This window comes from Salmo salar, chromosome 16 (genome assembly GCF_965601325.2).
Source record: "Salmo salar chromosome 16, fSalSal1, whole genome shotgun sequence".
NCBI classification, from domain to species: domain Eukaryota; kingdom Metazoa; phylum Chordata; class Actinopteri; order Salmoniformes; family Salmonidae; genus Salmo; species Salmo salar.
The window spans coordinates 69,032,639-69,055,550 of NC_138306.1; the positions used below are offsets into that span (position 1 = coordinate 69,032,639).

The 22,912-nt window shown below is 42.8% G+C and overlaps 1 protein-coding gene across 1 annotated transcript in view; it reads left to right on the plus strand.

Annotated features, from left to right (window-relative positions):
- Nucleotides 1–22,912, plus strand: part of LOC106574444 (pinopsin) — a 27,752-nt gene continuing 4,840 nt past the window's right edge. Inside the window, exons 1-3 of the mRNA XM_014150342.3 lie at nt 1–926; nt 20,390–20,715; nt 22,645–22,878. Coding sequence (XP_014005817.1) covers nt 557–926; nt 20,390–20,715; nt 22,645–22,878 — 930 coding nt within the window. The 5' untranslated portion in view covers nt 1–556. The remainder of the gene's footprint in view (nt 927–20,389; nt 20,716–22,644; nt 22,879–22,912) is intronic.

Below are 22,912 nucleotides of genomic sequence, written 5' to 3' on the forward strand. Positions count from 1 at the left end.
CGCGCTCAGTCTATGCATTCTAATCTGAATGTGGTGGAGATATGAGAAGAGAAGTGCCATTGGATTGCATTCGTCTGTGCCATAGCTTTTGTAGAGAGACAGGCCAACTAAATTCACCTTATAATAATAGTCGTATTATAAGGCTTCGAACAGTTTTATTTTACGCAAGTTTGGATTAATCTGGATTGATCGGATATTAGTGACTATTATTGTTGATTGTTATCCTTTTATCATTATTATTTCTATTTGCATTATACATTATTTTCAACTCCAAATTGCCACACCATAATTGTCTACTACAGTTTCCAAGCGGAATGAGCCTGTTTTGCACCTCCTGAGGATACAAGGCTTGAGTCTGGATTCATGTTCGGAAAAATGAAGTTTAAGTTTTTTTTACGGTGGGCTCTATACGACCACCTCTATCCTACAACTCCGTCGGCAGTTGATATTTCCAATTGAAAACGTGATGCTGTAGCCTATTGTAGTTAATTGACGGTAGAAATATTATAATTGTATCTCCATGTGAGACATTCTCGAATGTGGATCACTGAAAACGATGTATACCGAGGTGGCTAATTTAAACTTCAGCTCTAACGGAAGCATCGACGATCCACTGAGCTCACTGGATCAAGAATGGAACGAGCCCCCAGCGAAAAGACTGTCTCGGACGGGACACCATGTGATGTCCGTCTTCCTTGGATCTATTATGGTTTTTGGTTTCATCAATAACCTGGTGGTATTGATCCTATTTATTAAGTTCAAAACTCTGCGGACTCCGGTGAACATGCTTTTGCTGAACATCAGCGTGAGTGACATGCTGGTGTGCCTCTGTGGCACCACGCTCAGCTTCGCCTCCAGTCTACACGCGCGCTGGTTGTACGGGAAGCACGGGTGCATGTGGTACGGCTTCGCCAACTCTTGTTTCGGTGAGTTTAGTAAACTGTTACGTAACAAAATATTCACCAAAGTAACTATATGTGTTTCTCACAATTACACCATCAAAGCCTCGATGCCTCACCAATGCGTTTAAAGAAATCATTGTGCCAAATAGTAGATTCATTTTATCAACCTGCTAATAATCAGAATCAGCTGCGCTAGGACGTTTAACTCTCCAGGAACCGGGTTGGAGAGTCCAGAACTAGGGACTGTCTGTCTATAGGTCATTTTATCAGATAATGTTGCCGATGAAAGGTGTAGTGTGGGGTACATAGATTACATTATTGGAGCGAAGTGATGGACTTCCACTTTCAGATCTCCCACGTGCCACCATGACTGGGTTAGCCCACTATTGTTCCTGATGTCACACACAGCAGAATTGTTTTATGGATAGTGTGTTGTCAGCAGTTACATCTGTGCCCCACAGACAGTTTAATTGTGACTCATCTGACGTGTGAAATCATTGCTTCTGTACTCTCACTGCCAAGCAGAACAGAAAGAGAGGGAGAGAAATATAGAGACCCATTCTGTCAGCGTGATGATGTTAGTTATCTCACTGTACTTTAGAGATATCTTCAATGAATCTGTCTAGACCCAGATATTGGACGCGTTAGGTCTGTTTTGCTATGCAGTGTGTGTGAAATTGTTTAGTGGAATGGAAGTGGATTCAGGGGGCGGCTATAGGCTACAGATGTAGGATCTTAATTTGATCACCCTTTTGTAGCAGGACATTTTCTTAAAATTCAGGTTTTAAAAATGCTTCTAAAGTTTGTCATTTCCACTATACATTTTGAGACTTGATTTGCCCCTACAAAAAAAGTATATTATTTATAATCCAAATCAAATGCATTGTATAGGTTGTGTACACATATTTTGCAGACGTTAGGGTGCAGTGAAATGTTTATGTTTCTAGCTCTGACAGTGCAGTAATACCTAACAATACATACAGTTGAAGTCGGAAGTTTACATACACCTTAGCCAAATACATTTAAACCCAGTTTTTCACAATTCCTGACATTTAACCCTAGTAAAAATCCCCTGTTTTAGGTCAGTTAGGATCCCCACTTTATTTTAAGAATGTGAAATGCCAGAATAATAGTAGAGCAAATGATTTATTTCAGCTTTTATTTCTTTCATCACATTCCCAGTGGGTCAGAAGTTTACATGCACTCAATTAGTATTTGGTAGCATTGCCTTTAAATTGTTTAACTTGGGTCAAACGTTTCAGGTAGCCTTCCACAAGCTTCCCACAATAAGTTGGGTGAATTTTGGCCCATTCCTCCTGACAGAGCTGGTGTAACTGAGTCAGGTTTGTAGGCCTCCTTGCACTCACACGCTTTTTCAGTTCTGCCCAGAAATGTTCTATAGGATTGAGGTCAGGGCTTTGTGATGGCCACTCCAATACCTTGACTTTGTGTCCTTAAGCCATTTTGCCACAACTTTGAAGTATGCTTGGGGTCATCGTCCATTTGGAAGACCCATTTGCGACCAAGCTTCAACTTCCTGACTGATGTCTTGAGATGTTGCTTCAATATATCCACGTAATTTTCCCTCCCTCATGATGCCATCTATTTTGTGAAGTGCACCAGTCCCTCCTGCAGCAAAGCACCCCTGCAACATGATGCTTCCACCCCCGTGCTTCACGGTTGGGATGGTGTTCTTCGGCTTGCAAGCCTCCCCCCTTTTCCTCCAAACATAACAATGGTCATTATGGCCAAACAGTTCTATTTTTGTTTCATCAGACCAGAGGACATTTCTCCAAAAAGCACGATCTTTGTCCCAATGTGCAGTTGCAAAATGTAGTCTGGCTTTTTTATGGCGGTTTTGGAGCAGTGGCTTCTTCCTTGCTGAGCGACCTTTCAGGTTATGTCGATATAGGACTCGTTTTACTGTGGATATAGATACTTTTGCACCCGTTTCCTCCAGTATCTTCACAAGGTCCTTTGCCGTTGTTCTGGGATTGATTTTCACTTTTCGCACCAAAGTACGTTCATCTCTAGAAGACAGAATGTGTCTCCTCCCTGAGCGGTATGACGGCAGCATGGTTCCATGCTGTTTATACTTGCGTACTATGGTTTGTACAGATGAACGTGGTACCTTCAGGCGTTTGGAAATTGCTCCCAAGGATGAACCAAACTTGTGGAGGTCTACAATTGTTTTTCTGAGGTCTTGGCTGATTTCTTTTGATTTTCCCATGATGTCAAGCAAAGAGGCACTGCGTTTGAAGGAAGGCCTTGAAATACATCCACAGGTACACCTCCAATTGACTCAAATTATGTCAATTAGCCTATCCGAAGCTTCCAAAGCCATGACATGATTTTCTGGAATTTTCCAAGCTGTTTAAAGGCACAGTCAACTAGTGTATGTAAACTTCTGACCCACTGGAATTGTGATACAGTGAATTATAAGTGAAATAATCTGTCTGTAAACAATTGTGGGAAAAATTACTTGTCATGCACAAAGTAGATGTCCTAACCAACTTGACAAAACTATAGTTTGTTAACAAGAAATTTTATGGAGTGGTTGAAAAATGTGTTTTAACGACTTCAACCTAAGTGTATGTAAACTTCCAACTTCAACTGTACATAATCCACAAAAAATCGAAATAAAGAAATTAAGAAAGAACTATCAGAACGAGCAATGTCCATGTCCGGAACATAAATATATATATGTATATAATGGTGTGTATGGACAGTATATGAGTAGAAAAGGTGTGTACAGCAGTAGTTATATGATGAGCCTTGACTAGAATACAGTATATACATATGAAGTGGGGCTCACTGTAAATCAAATGGAGATGAAAGATCAGCAGGAGGAATGGGGATTCACACACTTTCAAAAGGTGGGCTTTGAATATCGTTATTATCATTCAATATAATTGAATATCAAAAAGGACAAATGCATAAGGTTGCCCTGTTGCTTCAAATGCCATTCTGTTACTTCTCCTAATTGCCCCAAGAGGTTTTTCCACCAAAGCTTTCCACAAAAGGTGCACTCATGAGTGGGAATTGAGGAGTGCAGGCCAGGATTTTAATATCATTATCATTTAATTATCATTGAATAACAAAACAGGAGAATGCATAACCATGTCCTGTTCCTTAAAATGCCAATCTGTTATATCTTCTAACGACCCTAAGATTATATTATTCCACCACTGTTCTACAACCTGCTATATTGCCCTTTACCACAAAAACGTTGAACAAATTGTCTCAGCAATAAGTCTGCCAAGGCCTCTTTGCAGCTGTAGTCAAGAGTACAACACTGAGGCGACATGTGTGCCCATGCACACGAGGCTAATTCAGGAGACAGTTTGTAGTTTTTATCCCCTCTTATATCAGGAACTGGTGGCGAAAAGTTTGATTAAACGATTCAGAGACTAAAACCAATAAATCATAATTTTAAAAAGAGCTAATCGATATACAATCCCAAACTCAGCGGCTCTTCTTGCACGCTATATTTCCCTATGTCGGAGCATTGCGAACTGTAGGTTGTGATTTTTGACCTGTTTACTTGTACATTGAACAATACAGCAACTTTTCAGCATGTTTTGTTATTTCTGTACAACATAACATCTACTACGAATTTGGCTCTTTTACAACTGGGGGGGGGGGGGCGATGGATGTGGTCAAGGAGAACTCCTTCAATATCTTCAATATCTACTCGGAGTATCTCTGCCTTCTAGAATACCTCTCCTCCTCTGTTTATGGTTGGTAAGAAGGTCAGTCTGTTCATGGGATAGCAGAGCACTGAGCCCAGCACCAACTATGCCATAGCCCTGCCTGGCTGTTGGCTTGCTAGGCTACCCTCTGCAGTTGTTAGATAGAGAAGAAGTCTTCTGTGCCTTTGTGTCAACATGATAGTGTTGCACCAATTCTTTTCAGTAATATCAACTGTTGGAGTAATTGTGTCTTATTTTCTGAGCTGATTATTTAGCAAGCAGCTAATGAGCACACCATTTCAAACAATGTGTTAACTGTTTATGACAACCGTTTATTACAGATCTACAAACTAGAAATGAACAGTTTATAAAATACTTCTAAACCCTTATAAATAACCCCTGGTGGGAAGGGTGGGCAACAACACATCCACCACCCTGACCCTCAACCTGGGGGCCCCTCGGGGGTGCATGCTTAGTCCCCTCCTGTACTCCCTGTTCACCCATGACTGCGTGGCCACACACAACTCCAACACCATTATTAAGTTTGCAGTCAACATGATAGTGGTAGACCTGATCACCGACGACAATGAGCCAGCCTATTTGGAGGAGGTCAGAGAGCTGGCAGTGTGGTGCCAGGACTACAACCTCTCCCTCAACGTCAGCAAGACAAAGCAGCTGATTGTGGACTACAGGACTACAGAAATGGAGGGGAGAGCACACCCAATTCACATCAACGGGGCTGAAGTGGAGTGGGTCGAGTGCTTCAAGTTCCTTGGTGTCCACATCACAAAGGACCTATCGTGGTCCAAACACACCAGCACAGTTGTGAAGACGGTACGACAATGCCTCTTCCCTCTCAGGATGCTGAAAAGATTTAGCATGGGTCTTCAGATCCTCAAAAAGTTCTACAGCTGCACCATTGAGAGCATATTGACTGGCTGAATCACCGCTTGCTATGGCAACTGCTTGGCATCCGACCGTAAGGCGCTACAGAGTGTACATCACTGGGGCAGATCTCCCTGCCATCCAGGATCTCTATACCAGGCTGTGTCAAAGACTCCAGCCACCCATGTCATAGACTGGTTTCTCTGCTACCGCAAGGCAAGCGGTACCGGAGCGCCAAGTCTGGGACCAAAAGGCTCCTGAACAGCTTCTACTCCCAAGCCATATGACTACTGAACAGTTAATCAAATGGCTACCCAGACTATCTGCATTGATCCCCTTTTGATCAGTCTATAATTTTAATGGTAGGTTTATTTGAACAGTGAGAGACAGAATAACAACAAAAAAATCCAGAAAAACGCATGTCAAAAATGTTCTTGTAGTTGGCCACCAGGTTTGCACACATCTCAGGAGGGATTTTGTCCCACTCCTCTTTGCAGATCTTCTCCAAGTCATTAAGGTTTCGAGGCTGACGTTTGGCAACTCGAACCTTCAGCTCCCTCCACAGATTTTCTATGGGATTAAGGTCTGGAGACTGGCTAGGCCACTCCAGGTCCTTAATGTGCTTCTTTTTGAGCCACTCCTTTGTTGCCTTGAACGTGTGTTTTGGGTCATTGTCATGCTGGAATACCCATCCATGACCCATTTTAAATGCCCTGGCTGAGGGAAGGAGGTTCTCACCCAAGATTTGACGGTACATGGCCCCGTCCATCATCCCTTTGAAGTTGTCCTGTCCCCTTAGCAGAAAAACACCCCCAAAGCATAATGTTTCCACCTCCATGTTTGACGGTGGGGATGGTGTTCTTGGGGTCATAGGCAGCATTCCTCCTCCTCCAAACACGGCGAGTTGAGATGATGCCAAAGAGCTCCATTTTGGTCACATCTGACCACAACACTTTCACCCAGTTATCCTCTGAATCATTCAGATGTTCATTGGCAAACTTCAGACGGGCATGTATATGTGCTTTCTTGAGCAAGGGGACCTTGAGGGCGCTGCAGGATTTCAGTCCTTCACGGCGTAGTGTGTTACCAATTGTTTTCTTGGTGACTATGGTCCCAGCTGCCTTGAGATCATTGACAAGATCCTCCCGTGTAGTTCGGGGCTGATTCCTCACCGTTCTCATGATCATTGCAACTCCACGAGGTGAGATCTTGCATGGAGCCCCATGCCGAGGGAGATTGACAGTTCTTTTGTGTTTCTTCCATTTGCGAATAATCGCACCAACTGTTGTCACCTTCTCACCAAGCTGCTTGGCGATGGTCTTGTAGCCATTCCAGCCTTGTGTAGGTCTACAATCTTGTCCCTGACATCCTTGGAGAGCTCTTTGGTCTTGGCCATGGTGGAGAGTTTGGAATCTGATTGATTGATTGCTTCTGTGGACAGGTGTCTTTTATACAGGTAACAAACTGAGATTAGGAGCACTCCCTTTAAGAGCGTGCTCCTAATCTCAGCTCGTTACCTGTATAAAACACACCTGGGAGCCAGAAATCTTTCTGATTGAGAGGGGGTCAAATACTTATTTCCCTCATTAAAATGCAAATCAATTTATAATGTTTTTGACATGCATTTTTCTGGATTTTGTTGTTGTTATTCTGTCTCTCACTGTTCAAATAAACCTACCATTAAAATTATAGACTGATCATTTCTTTGTCATTGGGCAAACGTACAAAATCAGCAGGGGATCAAATACTTTTTTCCCTCACTGTATGCTCCCCCCCCCCCCCCACACACACACACACACACACACACACACACACACACACACACATATTGATGCCTCACACATAAGCACACTTTTACACTCTTTACATATGCTGCTGCTACTCTGTTTATTATCTATCCTGATTGCCTAGTCACTTTTACCCCAACCTACATGTACATAGCACCTCAATTACCTCATACCCCTGCACATTGACTCAGTTTTTTTATTATTTTTATTTCACCGTTATTTAACCAGGTAGGCCAGTTGAGAACAAGTTCTCATTTACAACTGTGACCTGGTCAAGATAAAGCAAAGCAGTTACATATGGAATAAACAAACGTACAGTCAATAACACAATAGAAAAAATCTTTATACAGTGCGTGCAAATGAGGTAAGATTAGGGAGGTAAGGCAATAAATAGGCCGTAGTGGCGAAGTAATTACAATTTAGCAATTCAACACTGGAGTGATAGATGTGCAGAAGATGAATGTGCAAGTAGAGATACTGGGGTGCAAAGGAGCAAAAAAACAATATGGGGATGAGATAGTTGGATGGGCTATTTACAGATGGGCTATGTACAGGTGCAATAATCTGTGAATTGCTCTGACCAGGAGATATGAGTCTCCAGCTTCAGGGATTTTTGCAATTCGTTCCAGTCATTGGAAGCAGAGAACTGGAAGAAAAGGCGGCCGAAGGAGGAATTGGCTTTGGGGGTGACTAGTGAAATATACCTGCTGGAGCGCGTGCTACGGGTGGCTGCTGCTATGGTGACCAGTGAGCTGAGATAAGGCAGGGCTTTACCTAGCAAAGACTTATAGATGACCTGGAGCCAGTGGGTTTGGCGACGAATATGAAGCGAGGGCCAGCCAACGAGAGCATACAGGTCGCAGTGGTGAGTAGTATATGGGGCTTTGGTGACTGCACCCAATTTTCTGAGTAGAGTGTTTGAGGCTATTTTGTAAATGACATTGCCGAAGTCATCGCCAAAGTCAAGGATCAGTACCAGTACTCCTTGTAAATAGCCTCATTATTGTTATTTTATTGTGTTACTATTTCCTTTTCTTTGGTGCAAATGTATTACTTTTTAACCCTGCATTGTTGGGAAAGGGCTTGTAAGTAAGCATTTGACGGTAAAGTCTACACCCGTAGAAAAAAAGGGTTCCAAAAAGGTTATTTGGCTGTCCCCATAGGAGAACCCTTTCTGGTTCCAGGTAGAACTCTTTTGGGTTCCATGTAGAACCCTCTGTGGAAAGTGTTTGTCACGACTTCTACTGAAGTTGATGCCCCTCCTTGTTCGGGTGGTGTTCGGCGGTCGACGTCACCGGCCTTCTAGCCACCATTGATCAGTTTCCATTGGTTTTGTCTGGTCTCTTTACACACCTGTTTCATATCCCAGTAATTACATGTTGTGTATTTAACCCTCTGATTCCCCTCATTTCTCTGTCGGTGATTGTTTGTTTGTTATGTACGTGTTGTTTCTGTATCGGTGTGCGACGGGTTATTGTTTTACCCGGATTCTTTTCTACGTTGGTTTTGGAAATAAATATTCCATTTTTAAACCACTCTGTTTTCTCCTGCGCCTGACTTCCCTGCCACCTACATACACGGACTATGACAGTGTTCTACATAGGGCTGGGCGATAAATCAATATCAATAATTATCTAGGTAATTACTTCCCTCAATGACAATATAAAAACGTTGAGATTAATTTTCGATAATGTCGATGTAGAATAATTAGGTACAGCAGTCCATTTCACCACTGTGATGCAGCAAGAAAGTGCGGAGAAGTGACAATATGCACGTGGAGAGGTATACGCCCACTAAAAACCACTTAGCACCTCGAGTGATGGAGTAGCCACTGTTAACCACGAAAATGAGTGATGTAGGCAAAAACAGTGGCAGTGATAGCCATGGAGAAGGAGCGGCTTCCAACGAAGAAATTATTGATTAAAAAAGGGTTAAACTGTTTCAGCTATTTGGAAGTGGTTTGGCTTTTTCAAGTCCGACAAAGAGCAGAGCAATGTTCGGTGCAAATTGACAGGTGGCTACCAAGTCTGGTAATACGACAAACCTTTTTCACCATCTGAAGCAAAATCACTCTTTGGAACATGCAGAAAATTTGACTTTGCGCCACGGTATTGATAAACACCCCTCAAGCACCACCAAATCTAGGGATGTTTGCCCGAAACAGTCAACACTGACAGCGTTTATACCTACGAGCAAACATCGGAAAGACACAAAGACATCACAAATGCTATTATGCATTGCATTGCTAAGGACATGCTACCAATTAGCACAATCGAAAGGGAAGGTTTCAAGAGGCTTATCAATTTAATTGACGCCAGGTACGTGCTACTTGGCCGCAAACATTTCTCACACCACACTGCCTAAACTCTATGCCGAGTTTAGGGAAAAAGTTGAGGAACAGCTCAAGACAGATTTTATTGGTGGAAAAGAAGAGAGACCTGGCAGTTGCTCAAAAAGAACCAAACCTACCCCAGCACAAGTTGGTGACAGAGTCGCCTACCAGGTGGGGATCACGTCAAAAGATGGTGCAAAGAGTACTGGAGCAGTAGAAAGCCATTTCACAGGTCTTGTCCAGTGACAAGAAGACCCGGCACTTAGCTCCCACCTACACAGATATACCGTAATTTCCGGACTATAAGCCGCAACTTTTTTCCCAGGCTTTGAACGTCGCTTAAACAATGACGCGGCTAATATATGGATTTTTCCCGCTTTCAAATGTTTTTTTCCAAAAAAACATTCTGTGACGTGCTCAGTTTTTTTGGCGGCATGAAGCTTTCATTAGACCAATGAAATTGCCGAACGGGTTAAGGTCAAACAACTATTTTTGTTTACTGTTTAGATTAAATCGAGCGCTCTCAAACTTCCCATCATTCTGATTACGGTAGTCATTTTGTCACCCTGATTCCTGGGGGTACAAGAAAGTATTTGCAGCCACTCGACATCAGTGTAAATCGTGCATTTAAGGTGGCGCTCCGTGTTCAGCGGGAGGCTTGGATGACAAGTGGGGAGAAATCCTTCACTAAAACGGGCCGCATGCGAAGAGCAACTTATGGTCAAGTCTGCCAGTGGGTCCTGACAGAGTGGAGCATTGTCAAAAAATCCACTATCATCAACGGGTTTCGAAAGGCTGGACTGCTGCATGTTGAAGAGGGCTCAGCGGGGGATTTGCCTCCGGATGAAAGTGACGAGAGCGACAATGAAAACGATCCAATATCGGATGAAGCAATTCTGAGGCTATTCAACTCCCACACCGAAGGAGATGGTTTCAGTGCACAGGAGGAGGAAGATGGTGACCAATGACTTTCTTGGTAGGCTACTGTTTACTGCAAATTTTTTATTTTTTGTTACAAGCCGTGTTTCGTTAAAGCCTATTTATTTTTGTTACAAGCCGTGTTTCGTTAGAGCCTATTTATTTTTGTTACAAGCCGTGCTTCGTTAAAGCCTGTGTAAAGTTCATTTGTTTCAATGTACCGGTAGGCACCTGCGGCTTATAGACATGTGCGGCTTATTTATGTTCAAAATAATATATTTTTTTAAATTCAGTGGGTGCGGCTTATATTCAGGTGCACTTAATAGTCCGGAAATTACGGTAGATGTTCTTGAGTCCATCAACCAGGCATTGACCCCACTCCTAGAATTCACAGATGCTCTGTCTGGCGAGTCTTATGTCAGTGTGTTTTACCTGAAGCCAGTACTACACCTGTTCAATACAATGTGTGCCTATGTGTGAGTGTGTGTGTGTATGGCATCAATATGCATGTGTGTGTGTGTTTTGTGTGTGTGAGCATATGTAGGGGGGGGGGGGGGGGTGTGTGTGTGTGTGTGGTGTGTGTGTGTGTGTGTGTGTTGGAATGTCAGTGCAGCATGTGTGCATAGAGCCAGTGCAAGAAAAAGGGGATCAATGCAGATAGTCTGGGTAGCCATTGATGAACTGTTCAGTAGTCTTATGGCTTGGGAGTAGAAGCTGTTCAGGAGCCTTTTGGTCCCAGACTTGGCACTCCGGTACCGCTTGCCTTGCGGTAGCAGAGAAACCAGTCTATGACATGGGTGGCTGGAGTCTTTGACACAGCCTGGTATAGAAACAGAGCTCACCCAAACCATCAAAACGATAGTCATGGACTATCTGAATGAGAAATATGATGACTTCCTGGACTTATCCTTGTTGGTCGACCCTCGGTTTAAAACACATTACATCAAAGAGAAGGTGGGCCACATAAAAGCAAGAGCTGTCTCAGAGATGGTCAATGAGGGACATGAAAACCCAAGCCCAGCACAGGGAGACGTTGCTGCTGCTTCATCACAACTGCCAGCTAAAAAGAGAAAGTCACTGGGCAGTTTTTTCAAAAAGCCATGCTCCACCACCACAGGTCTTACTGAAATCCAGCTGGTAGAAAAGGAACTCAGCTGCTACCTTCAGTCTCCTGATGCTGACAGTGAAACTAAATCCACTGGACTGGTGGAAGATCCACCCCCAAAAAACTTTTCCGAAGTCATCCACCTGGCAAAGCGCTACCTGTGGATTCCTGCGACCAGCTCCCCCTCAGAGCGGGTTTTTAGCACAGGTGGCAACATAGTGACCTGCCATAGGGCAGCTTTAAAACCAAATAAAATGGGATTTTGATTTGAATATGAGTATTTGAGAAGGGTTACACTACTGCAATTTGGATTATACCAATGCTTCCCTCTATTGGAGCATAGTAGTGCTGATGTCAAATTGTAGACAGACTTGTCTTTCTTGCTTGTAACTTGTAAGACAACACCTACTTCAACTCTGATGTGCCATTAGGCTAACAGTTATAATGCATATTGACTTGCACTATTTGTTTTTTCATTTTTTATTTCTTGCTCATGACTTGTAAAGGTTTACAAGTTCAAATGTTATTTGTGAGTTCTACTTCTGACAAATAAATAAGAAACATTAAAAGCCTTGGGTTTGTTCAGGAATTCTTGAGTCTGAAGCAGATATGACCCTTTTTAAACATTATTTGATTAATATCGTGATAATTATCGTTATCGAATGAAGAAAAAAATATATATCGTGATAATGTATTTGCCATATCGCCCAGCCCTAGTTCTACATGGAATTCAAAAGGGTTCTACCTGGAACCAAAAAGGGTTCTTCAAAGGGCTCTCATATGGGGACAGGCGAATAAACCTTTTAGGTTCTAGATAGCACCTTTTTTTCCTACAGTTGTTTTATTTGGGCACATGTGACAAATAAAATGTGATTTTGATTTGAATGAGTATTTGAGAAGGGTTACGCTACTGCAATTTGGATTATACCAAATGCTTCCCTCTATTGGAGCATAGTAGTGTTCATGTCAAATTGATTTGTTCATTTAATAGGGTGCAGTACATGGTGTTCCAGAATCCAGGATCTCCAAACCACATTCATTTCACACCCTGTCCTTTTAGTGGACAAAATGTACCCAATATAGGTGTGAGTTTTCCAGAACAGCGGCCCATTCCACAATGACACAGTGAAGGGGACAGACATTTTTCTCACCTACAAGTCCATATACTCCTCCCCTGGCAAAAAAACTGCCATCCAGCCCCCTCTCCACTGGCTGTCACTATTGGACCACCAAGGTGACCTCAACCTCCGAGATGGAATCTGCAGGATGGCGTGTGAACTGTGAATGGCATTGAAATACCAAGACATTTCTCCCTCTGTGAGTCACCCCACACCGAGCACAAAGTCAGCCCCACCCACTCTCTCCATCCATTCCCTGATTCTCAATAGTGCTCAGGGCTTAGCTTAACTCATCCGCAGGTTGTGGGTGGTGGGATACCATAGAAATAAACTTACTAGAACCGGCATCTCCGTTGAAGTCAATGTACCATGATGGTACATAGTTAGTTAGAAGATCAATATAGATGTAGGAACTTTACTTTGAGCAAAGTGGACGCACCTTGCATTTTCATATAATATCATGTTCAATAATTTAGACTTTTTGTGGCTACTACTGTTGAATAATTAACAGATGTCCTGGGCCTCTGAAGCATCTTGGGTAGTTAAATTAAGAGAGGTTTCCATGCAAAGTCATTATGCCCTTGGCAGATAGCGACGTAATGGGTTACAGCTGTTGAGTGGGGTCCTCGTTCCAAACCTGGCCTCCCGACCATCCGCTACCCAGCAGTACCTAAAATGGAGGTCTGAAGCAAAAACAGTTCCCGAACATCTACTCTTCTCCAAAAATAGACTACAACCGCAAACTTGTAGGTCTATTCTCCAAAAAAACAGCCTCCAAACAGAAGAAGGGATCCACAAACATCTGCACAACCATAGACATTTCTCTTTATCTGGAATGTGGCTTTCTTTTTCTCCTGTGCTCAAGCGTGGCAGGGCCCAAATCTCTGTTCAGAGAGTAATCTGGAGGGGCGCTGATAGACATTATTAAAAAAGAGCTTTGAAGATTAGAACATGCTGTGAGGAGAGGACAATCTTCTGGAGTGTAGGAAGAACTCTCACAGAAATGAACTAACATGGGATGGAGATGGTGGGAGATTGGGATTGAGATTACACAAATCATTATGGTTCAAAGCACGGCGTAATAACTGCTTTAGATTTAAACCCAAAGTGACTGTATGTACGTAGAATGACATACAAGTGTAGAACGATGTACGTGCGTAGAAGGAAGTATGTACACTACAAAATTACTCTCTGGATCAACCCCAACATTTTTTACAAGTAAATGAGTTAGGTTCTCTCAATTGAAAAAAGTACATTTGTTAAAACCAGATATATGATTCAATGCCAACCGTTATATTTGATTAATAAAAAACCTAGATTTCAAGTTGCAACCTATTTCTTTCAACACTCAACTTACTTTTCCCCTTTGGTTAAACCTAATAAATAACATAACTACTAATATACCACAAGATTTTACCAAGTTGATTTTTCACTTTGGAATTAACTAATAAGATTTTCTGCAATTGGGTTTCAAACAATTAAATATATTTCCCGGTAGTCAAGATACTGTATTAAGTTGGTTCCATAACTCAAAACACTTTCTTTAAATAATACTTTTTTTAACCAAATTGTGACCCTTTCTTTAGTATCACAGTACGTACACAGATATCATTTAAGATTTAGTGCTGGCAGTAAACATATAATCATAAAAAAACAAAATACACACGGGTGGCCAAAAATAACCAATCGAAAGCCACGTCCCACAATAGGCCACACACCCAACTCTTCTGATAGGCTGCCGCTACTACATTGCACCCACCGCTATGCAATGCAAATGTCCATGAAGTATTGAAAGCAATTTAGAAGCTTTCCTTCAATAAAAAAATAACATAAACTGTCAAATTTGGCTAGAGCTGGCCGTCTGGCCAAACTGAGCAATCGGGGGGAGAAGGGCCTTGGTCAGGTAGGGGACCAGGAACCAGATGGTCACTCTGACAGAGATCTAGAATTCCTCTGTGGAGATGGGAGAACCTGAAGGACAACTTTGTCTGCAGCACTCCACCAATCAGGCCTTTATGGTAGAGTGACCAGCCAGAAGCCACTCCTCAGTAAAAGGCACATGACAGCCCGTTTGGATTTTTCCAAAAGCCACCTAAAGACTCTCAGACCATGAGAAACAATATTCTCTGAGCTGATGAAACCAAGATTGAACTCTTTGGCCTGAATGCCAAGTGTCACGTCTGGAAACCTGGCACCATCCCTACGGTGACGCATTGTGGTGGAAGCATCGTGCTGTGGTGATGTTCTTCAGCGGCAGGGACTGGGAGACTAGTCAGGATCGAGGGAAAGATGAACGAAGCAAAGTACAGAGAGATCCTTGATGAAAACCTGCTCCAGAGCGCTCCGGACCTCAGACTGGGGCGAAGGTTCACCTTCCAACAGGACAATGACCCTAAGCACACAGCCAAGACATCACAGGAGTGGCATCGGGACAAGTCTCAGAATGTCCTTGAGTGGCCCAGCAAGAGTTTGAACCCGATCTAACATCTTTGGAAAGACCTGAAAATAGCCGTGCAGCAAAGCTCCCCATCCAACCTGACAGAGCTTGAGAGGATCTGCAGAGAAGAATGGGAGAAACTCCCCAAATACAGGTGTGCCAAGCTTGTAGCATCATACCCAAGAAGACTTGAGGCTGTAATCACTGCCAAAGGTGCTTCAACAAAGTACTGAGTAAAGGGTCTAAATACTTATGTAAATGTGATATTTCAGTTTTTTTATTTTATAAATTAGCAACAAAACAAATGACCTGTTTTTGCTTTGTCATTATGGGGTATTGTGTGCAGATTGATGAGAGAAAAAAACAATGTGATCAATTTTAGAAGAAGGCTGTAACGTAACAAAATGTGGAAGAAGTCAAGGGGTCTGAAGGCACTGTATGTCCTTTGTGACTCCATACATCTAATTGAATTATAAATTAAGAATGTATGTAATGCCCACTGATATATGTATCACATATATTCAGTCTGTGTGAGTTACTGGATGCTCTCATACATACTATAGTTTGGTAAGTTATCGGTATTGGTTCAATATTTCTTGTTGATCTATTTATAGAAAATAATAATGTTGAGATATTTACATTCTGATACATGTGAGAAAATGTAATTACTCTGTAAGGGCGACTCGGAGGTTGATGAGATACCAAATAAAAAAATGAAAGGGCAAATGAAATTATGAAAACCTTGGGAAATTCATAATGTATAATTTGGCAGGGGGGTTTCTCAAGAGGGAAAATGTTGCTATATATACACAATCAGGGACTCTTATGAGATTTCTAGATGGAATTCAATATGGAATATTGGCATATGAGAAACCTGGGCATGATAAATGGACCATGGTCTGAGTCTGACTGTCTTTCTAGTCTCTTGGCGGAGGGAAGAGGGTTAAATGACATGGATGAACTCGGCCGCTTCCTCATCTGCACTGACAGGTCGGCTCCCCTAGGGGTCAACCAGAGGGAAGAGCCAATCACTGGCCTTGCTGCTGTTGCGTCTTTTCCGCCCTCTGGTCCTCGAAGGAGGGAGTGTGATTGTGCCTTGCACTGATTGAGTCAAAGAAATGTAACTGGGGAGCGGAGCCGAGTAGATTGAATATCCAACCTGTAATGACAGGCATGCAGCATGTGCCCACTGTTGCGAACTACAGAGCTTAGCCAGGCTGTTTCTGAATTACACACCGCTTTCTCACCCCTCGATAAATTTGTGGACTTATGTTGAAAGATTACAAGTCGGGGCTCAGAGGTCCTTATTAAAGCAACAGCCTCAGCAGCTTCCTACAGCAACATTTTCAGTTGCAGCAGCATTTTATATAATAATAATACATTGTATGTGTGACTTTCAAGATACCTAGGGACACTTACAGAGTAAAACATAAAATAGCCAAAAGAAACACGACAATACTAAAAGCAAAGTGCGTTACAACAAAGGCGCATGGCACCCCAACAGCAATAACAACGTCAAGCACATGAAGGCAGTTCAAATCGAGAGGCTACTTGAACGACCTCTGTAACCCGATAGGTAGAAAAAAATAAAAAGAGCTAGACGGTTTAAAACGCTATAGGCTGCTAGTCTGAAAATGTTGTTTTTGAAGATTCGGATGGAGTCCGGATCGGGGAGTTCAGGGGTGAGAGAGTTCCATAGAGTGAAGGCGCAATCCCCCATGAAGCGTAGTCTGGTGAGGGGGGGTGACCCGTAAGCCTGAGTCAGAGGATGGAAGGCTGCGGTTGGGGGTGTACATGTGTAGCATGTCAGAGAGACAGGAAGGAGCCAAGCCATGCAAGGATTTGTAAGGTGCGAATTTTGAGCTTCAGAAAGTTTGAGTTTCTCCAACGATTTTCTTTATTTCAAACAGCTGATGCGTGATGGTGGGGGGAGGTCAGAGGTAGGTTTGGATTGAACATAGATTTGTGTGTCATCAGCGTAACAGTGGAATTGGAGACCATGTTGGGGGATGATTTGGCCAAGGGGTATATGTAGATAATGAATACTGTCGATATAAACACCTGGCTTCCCAGTTACCGCTCCAAAAACAAATTATAGAACCTAGATAAACTGTATGGTTAATCTTCCACAATATACAAGCAAAATGTATATTTCTATTCAATGACTTCAACTTTAAGACCTATACATTGACATAACATTACCATTATAATATTCAATTGTCCAACACAATTATCCATTTCTCAAAATGTATGGCCATATTCCACACCATAGAATTCTAATTAAATATTTTTTCTATTACCTAGAATTATAATTAACAATTTTTTTTTCTGTTACCTAGAATTATGATTGACAATTATTTCTATTAACATAATATATTACATGAATATGAATTGTTGGGCCTGGGGGTTATGTGTGAAGAGCCTGAAGACAGAGAGAGTTGATTAAGATGGGTGGGCATGCTACTGCATGTAGAGAGGAGTCAGTTTGGGCTGATTACTGTCCTCTTGGCAGGACAGGGTAACCGTGACAGGGGGTTTGTTACTCATCTCTCTCTGTGTGTGTGTGTGTGTGTGTGTGTGTGTGTGTGTGTGTGTGTGTGTGTGTGTGTGTGTGTGTGTGTGTGTGTGTGTGTGTGTGTGTGTGTCTTCATTATACAGGGGGCTGGAGGACCACAGGGGGTTCCTGTTTGGGCTCTGTAAAGAGTTGTCATTAGCATAGACAGGTTATGTAACTGATGGAGAAAGCAAACGTTCACAGCCGGGAGAGCATCGTGTGACATTTTCCATTGTGTGATCCACTGTAGGAAAAGCACTGGCACATCCGAGTTGCCTTTTTACAGGTGTCTGGAAATAATTTGATTATATCTCAGAAGAAAAGAAAGATCCACACACTGCTATGACCAGTACCACTTCAGTTTATCCATTGTGTGATTCACTGGAATCGGTTCTGGGTAGGATGGAATACAGAATACCACTAGCTGTTGTGACAGATAATGGACCTACGTTATTGGTGGCAGTGATAGGAGTATCAGTAAGGATTTAGAGGGATTTTGACACTTCAGTTGCTCAACTTTGGGTTTTGATTAAGCCATATGTACATGTTTTGGTACCCTTCTCCAGATCTGTGCCTTAACACAATCCTGTCTCAGAACTCTACGGACAATTCCTTCGACCTCATGTCTTGGTTTCTGCTCTGACATGCACTGTCAACTGTAGGACCTTATAGACAGGTGTGTGCCTTTCCAAATCATGCCCAATCAATTGAATTTACCACAAGTGGACTCCAAGTTGTAGAAACATCTCAAGGATGATCAATGGAAACAGGATGTACCTGAGCTTAATTTTGAGTCTCATAGCAAAGGGTCTGAATACTTATGTAAATAAGGTAAGACATTTGCCAAATTGTCTAAAAACCTGTTTTCGCTTTGTCATTGTGGGGTATTGTGTGTAGATTGAGGGAAAAACATAATTTAATCCATTTTAGAATAAGGCTGTAACATAACAAAATGTGGAAAAGGGGAAGGTGTCTTAATACTTTCCAAATGCACTGTAGGTTTAAACTTTAGAACTATAAAGGAAGTTATTATCATGTAAGTGTTTTATAAGTATTTATATTAGTATTTATTTACTCTTTACAAGTATTTATATTTGTAGAAGACTTTGCAGGTTTGAGACATGTAACATCAATCAAATGTATTTATAAAGCCCTTTTTACATCACCTGATGTCACAAAGTGCTGTACAGAAACCCAGCCTAATACCCCAAACAGCAAGCAATGCAGATGTTGAAGCACGGTGGCTAGGAAAAACTCCCTAGAAAGGCCGGAACCTAGGAAGAAACCTAGAGAGGAACCAGGCTCTGAGGGGTGGCCAGACCTCTTCTGGCTGTGCCGGGTGGAGATTATAACAGAACATGGCCAAGATGTTCAAGCGTTCATAGATGACCAGCAGGGTCAGATAATAATAATCACAGTAGTTGTAGAGGGTGCAACAGGTCAGCACCTCAGGAGTAAATGTCAGTTGGCTTTTCATAGCTGAGCATTCAGAGTTAGAGACAGCAGGTGCGGTAGAGAGAAAGTCCAAAACAGGAGGTCCAGGACAAGGTAGCACGTCCAGTGAACAGGTCAGGGTTCCATAGCCGCAGGCAGAACAGTTGAAACTGGCGCAGCAGCATGACCACGTGTACTGGGGACAGCAAGGAGTCATCAGGCCAGGTAGTCCTGAGGCATGGTCCTAGGGCTCAGGTCCTCCGAGAGAAAGAGAGAGAGAGAGAGAGAGAAAAGAGAGTGAATTAGAGGGAGCATACTTAAATTCACACAGGACACCGGATAAGACAGGAGAAATACTCCAGATATAACAGCGTGACCCTAGCCCCCCGACACAAACTATTGCAACATAAATACTGGTGGTTGAGATCGTTTGCAAATGCACATACAGTACAAGCATCACATGATATTGCCCTTGAAGTGATAAGATATGTTTGGGGTTTTTAAGTGGCTAAATTAAAGTATTACCCGGTAAAACTTGCTATCTAGAACCCAAAATGGTTCTTCGGCTCTCCCCATAGGATAACCCTTTTTGATTCCAGGTAGAACCCTTTTGGGTTCCATGTAAAACCCTTTCCACAGAGAGTTCTACACAGAACCCAAAAGAGTTCTGCCTGGAACCAAAAAGGGTTCCTGTTGGAATCTTTTTTTCTAAGAGTGTAGAAATCCAGTATAGAGGACCATATGCATATGATTACTGGACTTATCACTCCTAGCTGATAACATAATACACTGCACAACTTCTCACAGATCCCACTGGACTTAGACTACTGAAGGCAGTTAGCTTTCAAAATGTAACTAAAACATACAGTACTGTTTTCATAATTGCAGAAGCTGCAATATTCTTCTTCATTGCTGTAATGCACACTGGGATGTGTTCATGGGGCTGCTTAAAATAGCCGTATAAAATAGGGAATTTCGTATGTTCCCCCTTCAAAGGTGATCGTTTACTTGGGTGTTAAGGCTCAGTTTAGAAAAGCCAAACAGAACGCATGCAGTTAGTCTGTTTTAAAGGGTAGCCTGCCAGTGCACCATAATCTGTCTCAGTGACTGTCTCGCAATAATCCATGTAATGGGTAATCACGGTATACCACCATCCCTCTTGTTCTCTCTCGGTCTGTCTCTCATTCTCTCTCCACCTCCCTCTCTTTCTCTATCCATCTCTCAGGAATTGTGTCGCTAATCTCGCTGGCCTTCCTCTCCTATGACCGCTACAGCACCTTAACCGTGTACAACAAGCGGGCCCCCGACTACCGCAAGCCTCTGCTGGCCGTGGCGGGCTCCTGGCTCTACTCCCTGTTCTGGACAGTGCCCCCCCTGCTGGGCTGGAGTAGTTACGGCCTGGAGGGGGCCGGGACCAGCTGCTCAGTCACCTGGACATCCCAGACTCCCCAATCTCACTCCTACATCATCTGCCTGTTCATCTTCTGTCTGGGGCTGCCTGTGCTGGTCATGGTCTACTGCTATGGGAGGCTGCTCTACGCTGTCAAACAGGTGGGCTGTCTCACCTGTCCACATGTGTTCAAATGAAAAATGGCTGGAAATCAATCAAACACACCATGCAATGTTTAGCCTACACATATTCTGTTTATTCGCGACTCTTCACGCAAACTTCTTATTCTGAAAGCTGTAATCATCTACCTGTGAAGAAGTGATCTGTAGAAGTGGTAGGTGTTAACAGTACTTACAACCAACATGGATGGTTGGATTTGCCAGTGCACGTGTGCGATTTCATCAATAAAACATCATTAGAAGTGAGGCTTGAACAGAAGGGATAGGAACCAGAGGAGAGTCAAGTTTACTCATGCAAGCCCCAGATCAGCATGTTGGGTCAGGGTCTGAACCTGCTGATAAACCACTGATAATCAGAATGACTTGCAGCATTAAAACTGTCAGTTATTGGGTAGAATGCTGAAGCGCTGTCTAGTGATATCTCACCCTCCTAGTCAGCGTTATCTGGTGTCTCCACCCTCCCGTGTTTAAGTAAAAATGTGTTTGACATACATTAAGATAGTGAACCCAGCTACCCCCGCAAAGTCAATGTATTACTGATTACTAGCACTGTCACCACCGAATTATAGAGGACTAAGCACCGCGAGTAAGTAGCCTTGCACAAGCGAGCCAAAACAGCTCTCCTGTTTCTGTAGCATGAGGCAGCTTGATGTACATCTCCCTGACAGGACGCTAGTCTATCGCAGGGCCTTGCCTCCAATCGATCTCCTTCATGCTGAGTGCCAAGCAGAGACACACCGAGTACCATTTTTACTGTCTTTGGAATGACTCAGCCGGGGATCAAACTCTCAACCTTCCAATCTCAGGGCAGAAACTCTAACCAATAGAACACTGAGTTGGTAGCAGCTACCATCCATTGTTAGGCTGCCATTCAAGTGTCTAATTGCACATACTACCACAGTGGTGATCCTGCAGTTTAACTGCCAAATCACACTTGCATGTTCACAGTCATGTATTTATAGAACAGCTAATGGGCTATCTGCCCACAATATGAATAACATAATGCTGCATCTATACATGTATATATAGAGACGTAATATGCACTCAGTACTACTCCTTCATATGGACTTCCTGTAGAAAGATGCCCTGTCTTCAGTGGTCTGTAGACTGAGATGCATGGAAAGGAAGTTGGTGGTTACAGATTGGTAGGGTTGAGAGAAGAGTGTGCACAAAGAGAGAAACTGAACACTACTTTTACATGATTAAGACTGTGTTCATTGGACAGATGGAGTATCCTTTTTTTTTTTTTAAACACTTGCTTCCATTTCCTCCACTGCAATTAAGACTGATATCCAATTAAGAAAACATCTTGTGACTAGATAATTAGGCAGTTGCCTAGTGCCTGTTTTTTTCTCAGCTGGGATGAATCTTAAGGCTACATGTGTTTCAGAATACTCAGATCAGACAGGTCTGGCCTGGTAATGAGATTGGAAGTGTTTTCCACTTGCGTGACTAAAGCGTAGCCCCGTTAGAATACTTTTTAAAAAGCGCTCTGCCTTCCTGGAAGTTCAAACAATAACTGACGTGATAGGATAGGTAAAGGTAGTGAACTGGAAACCCTGCTTCACTCATCCAGTCAGGTCATTTAATAGCCTATTTTAAAGACAATTAGGGAAGGAAGGGAAAGTCTTTATTAAAATAATTGAAATAGTGATTAGCCTATTACAAGGAAGGATTGTTTTTTAAGTATTGGTGATAAGTATGACACCGATTAGCCTATGTCAAGGAGGCTTTTATATAAAATTCAAATGTAAACATTGATTAGCCTAAGCAGTGAAGGAAGGAAATTACACTTCTCCAAGTATTGGAACAAGACCTTGTATGTCCTTCTACATCCTATGTGATTGGCCTCTCAGGACATACATTCATATACATTTGTGCACAACTTTACGTATGATAATTTCCTCTCAGGTGGGGCGGATCCGTAAGTCAGCGGCGCGGCGGAGAGAGTTCCACATCCTGTTCATGGTGATCACTACAGTGGTGTGTTACCTGCTCTGCTGGATGCCGTACGGCGTGATCGCTATGATGGCCACCTTTGGACACCCGGGCCTTATCACCCCCATCTTGACTGTGGTGCCCTCCATCATGGCTAAGAGTAGCACCGTCATCAACCCCCTCATCTATATACTCATGAACAAACAGGTGAGCAGAACCTAAACCAAAAGTGTCCTCTACT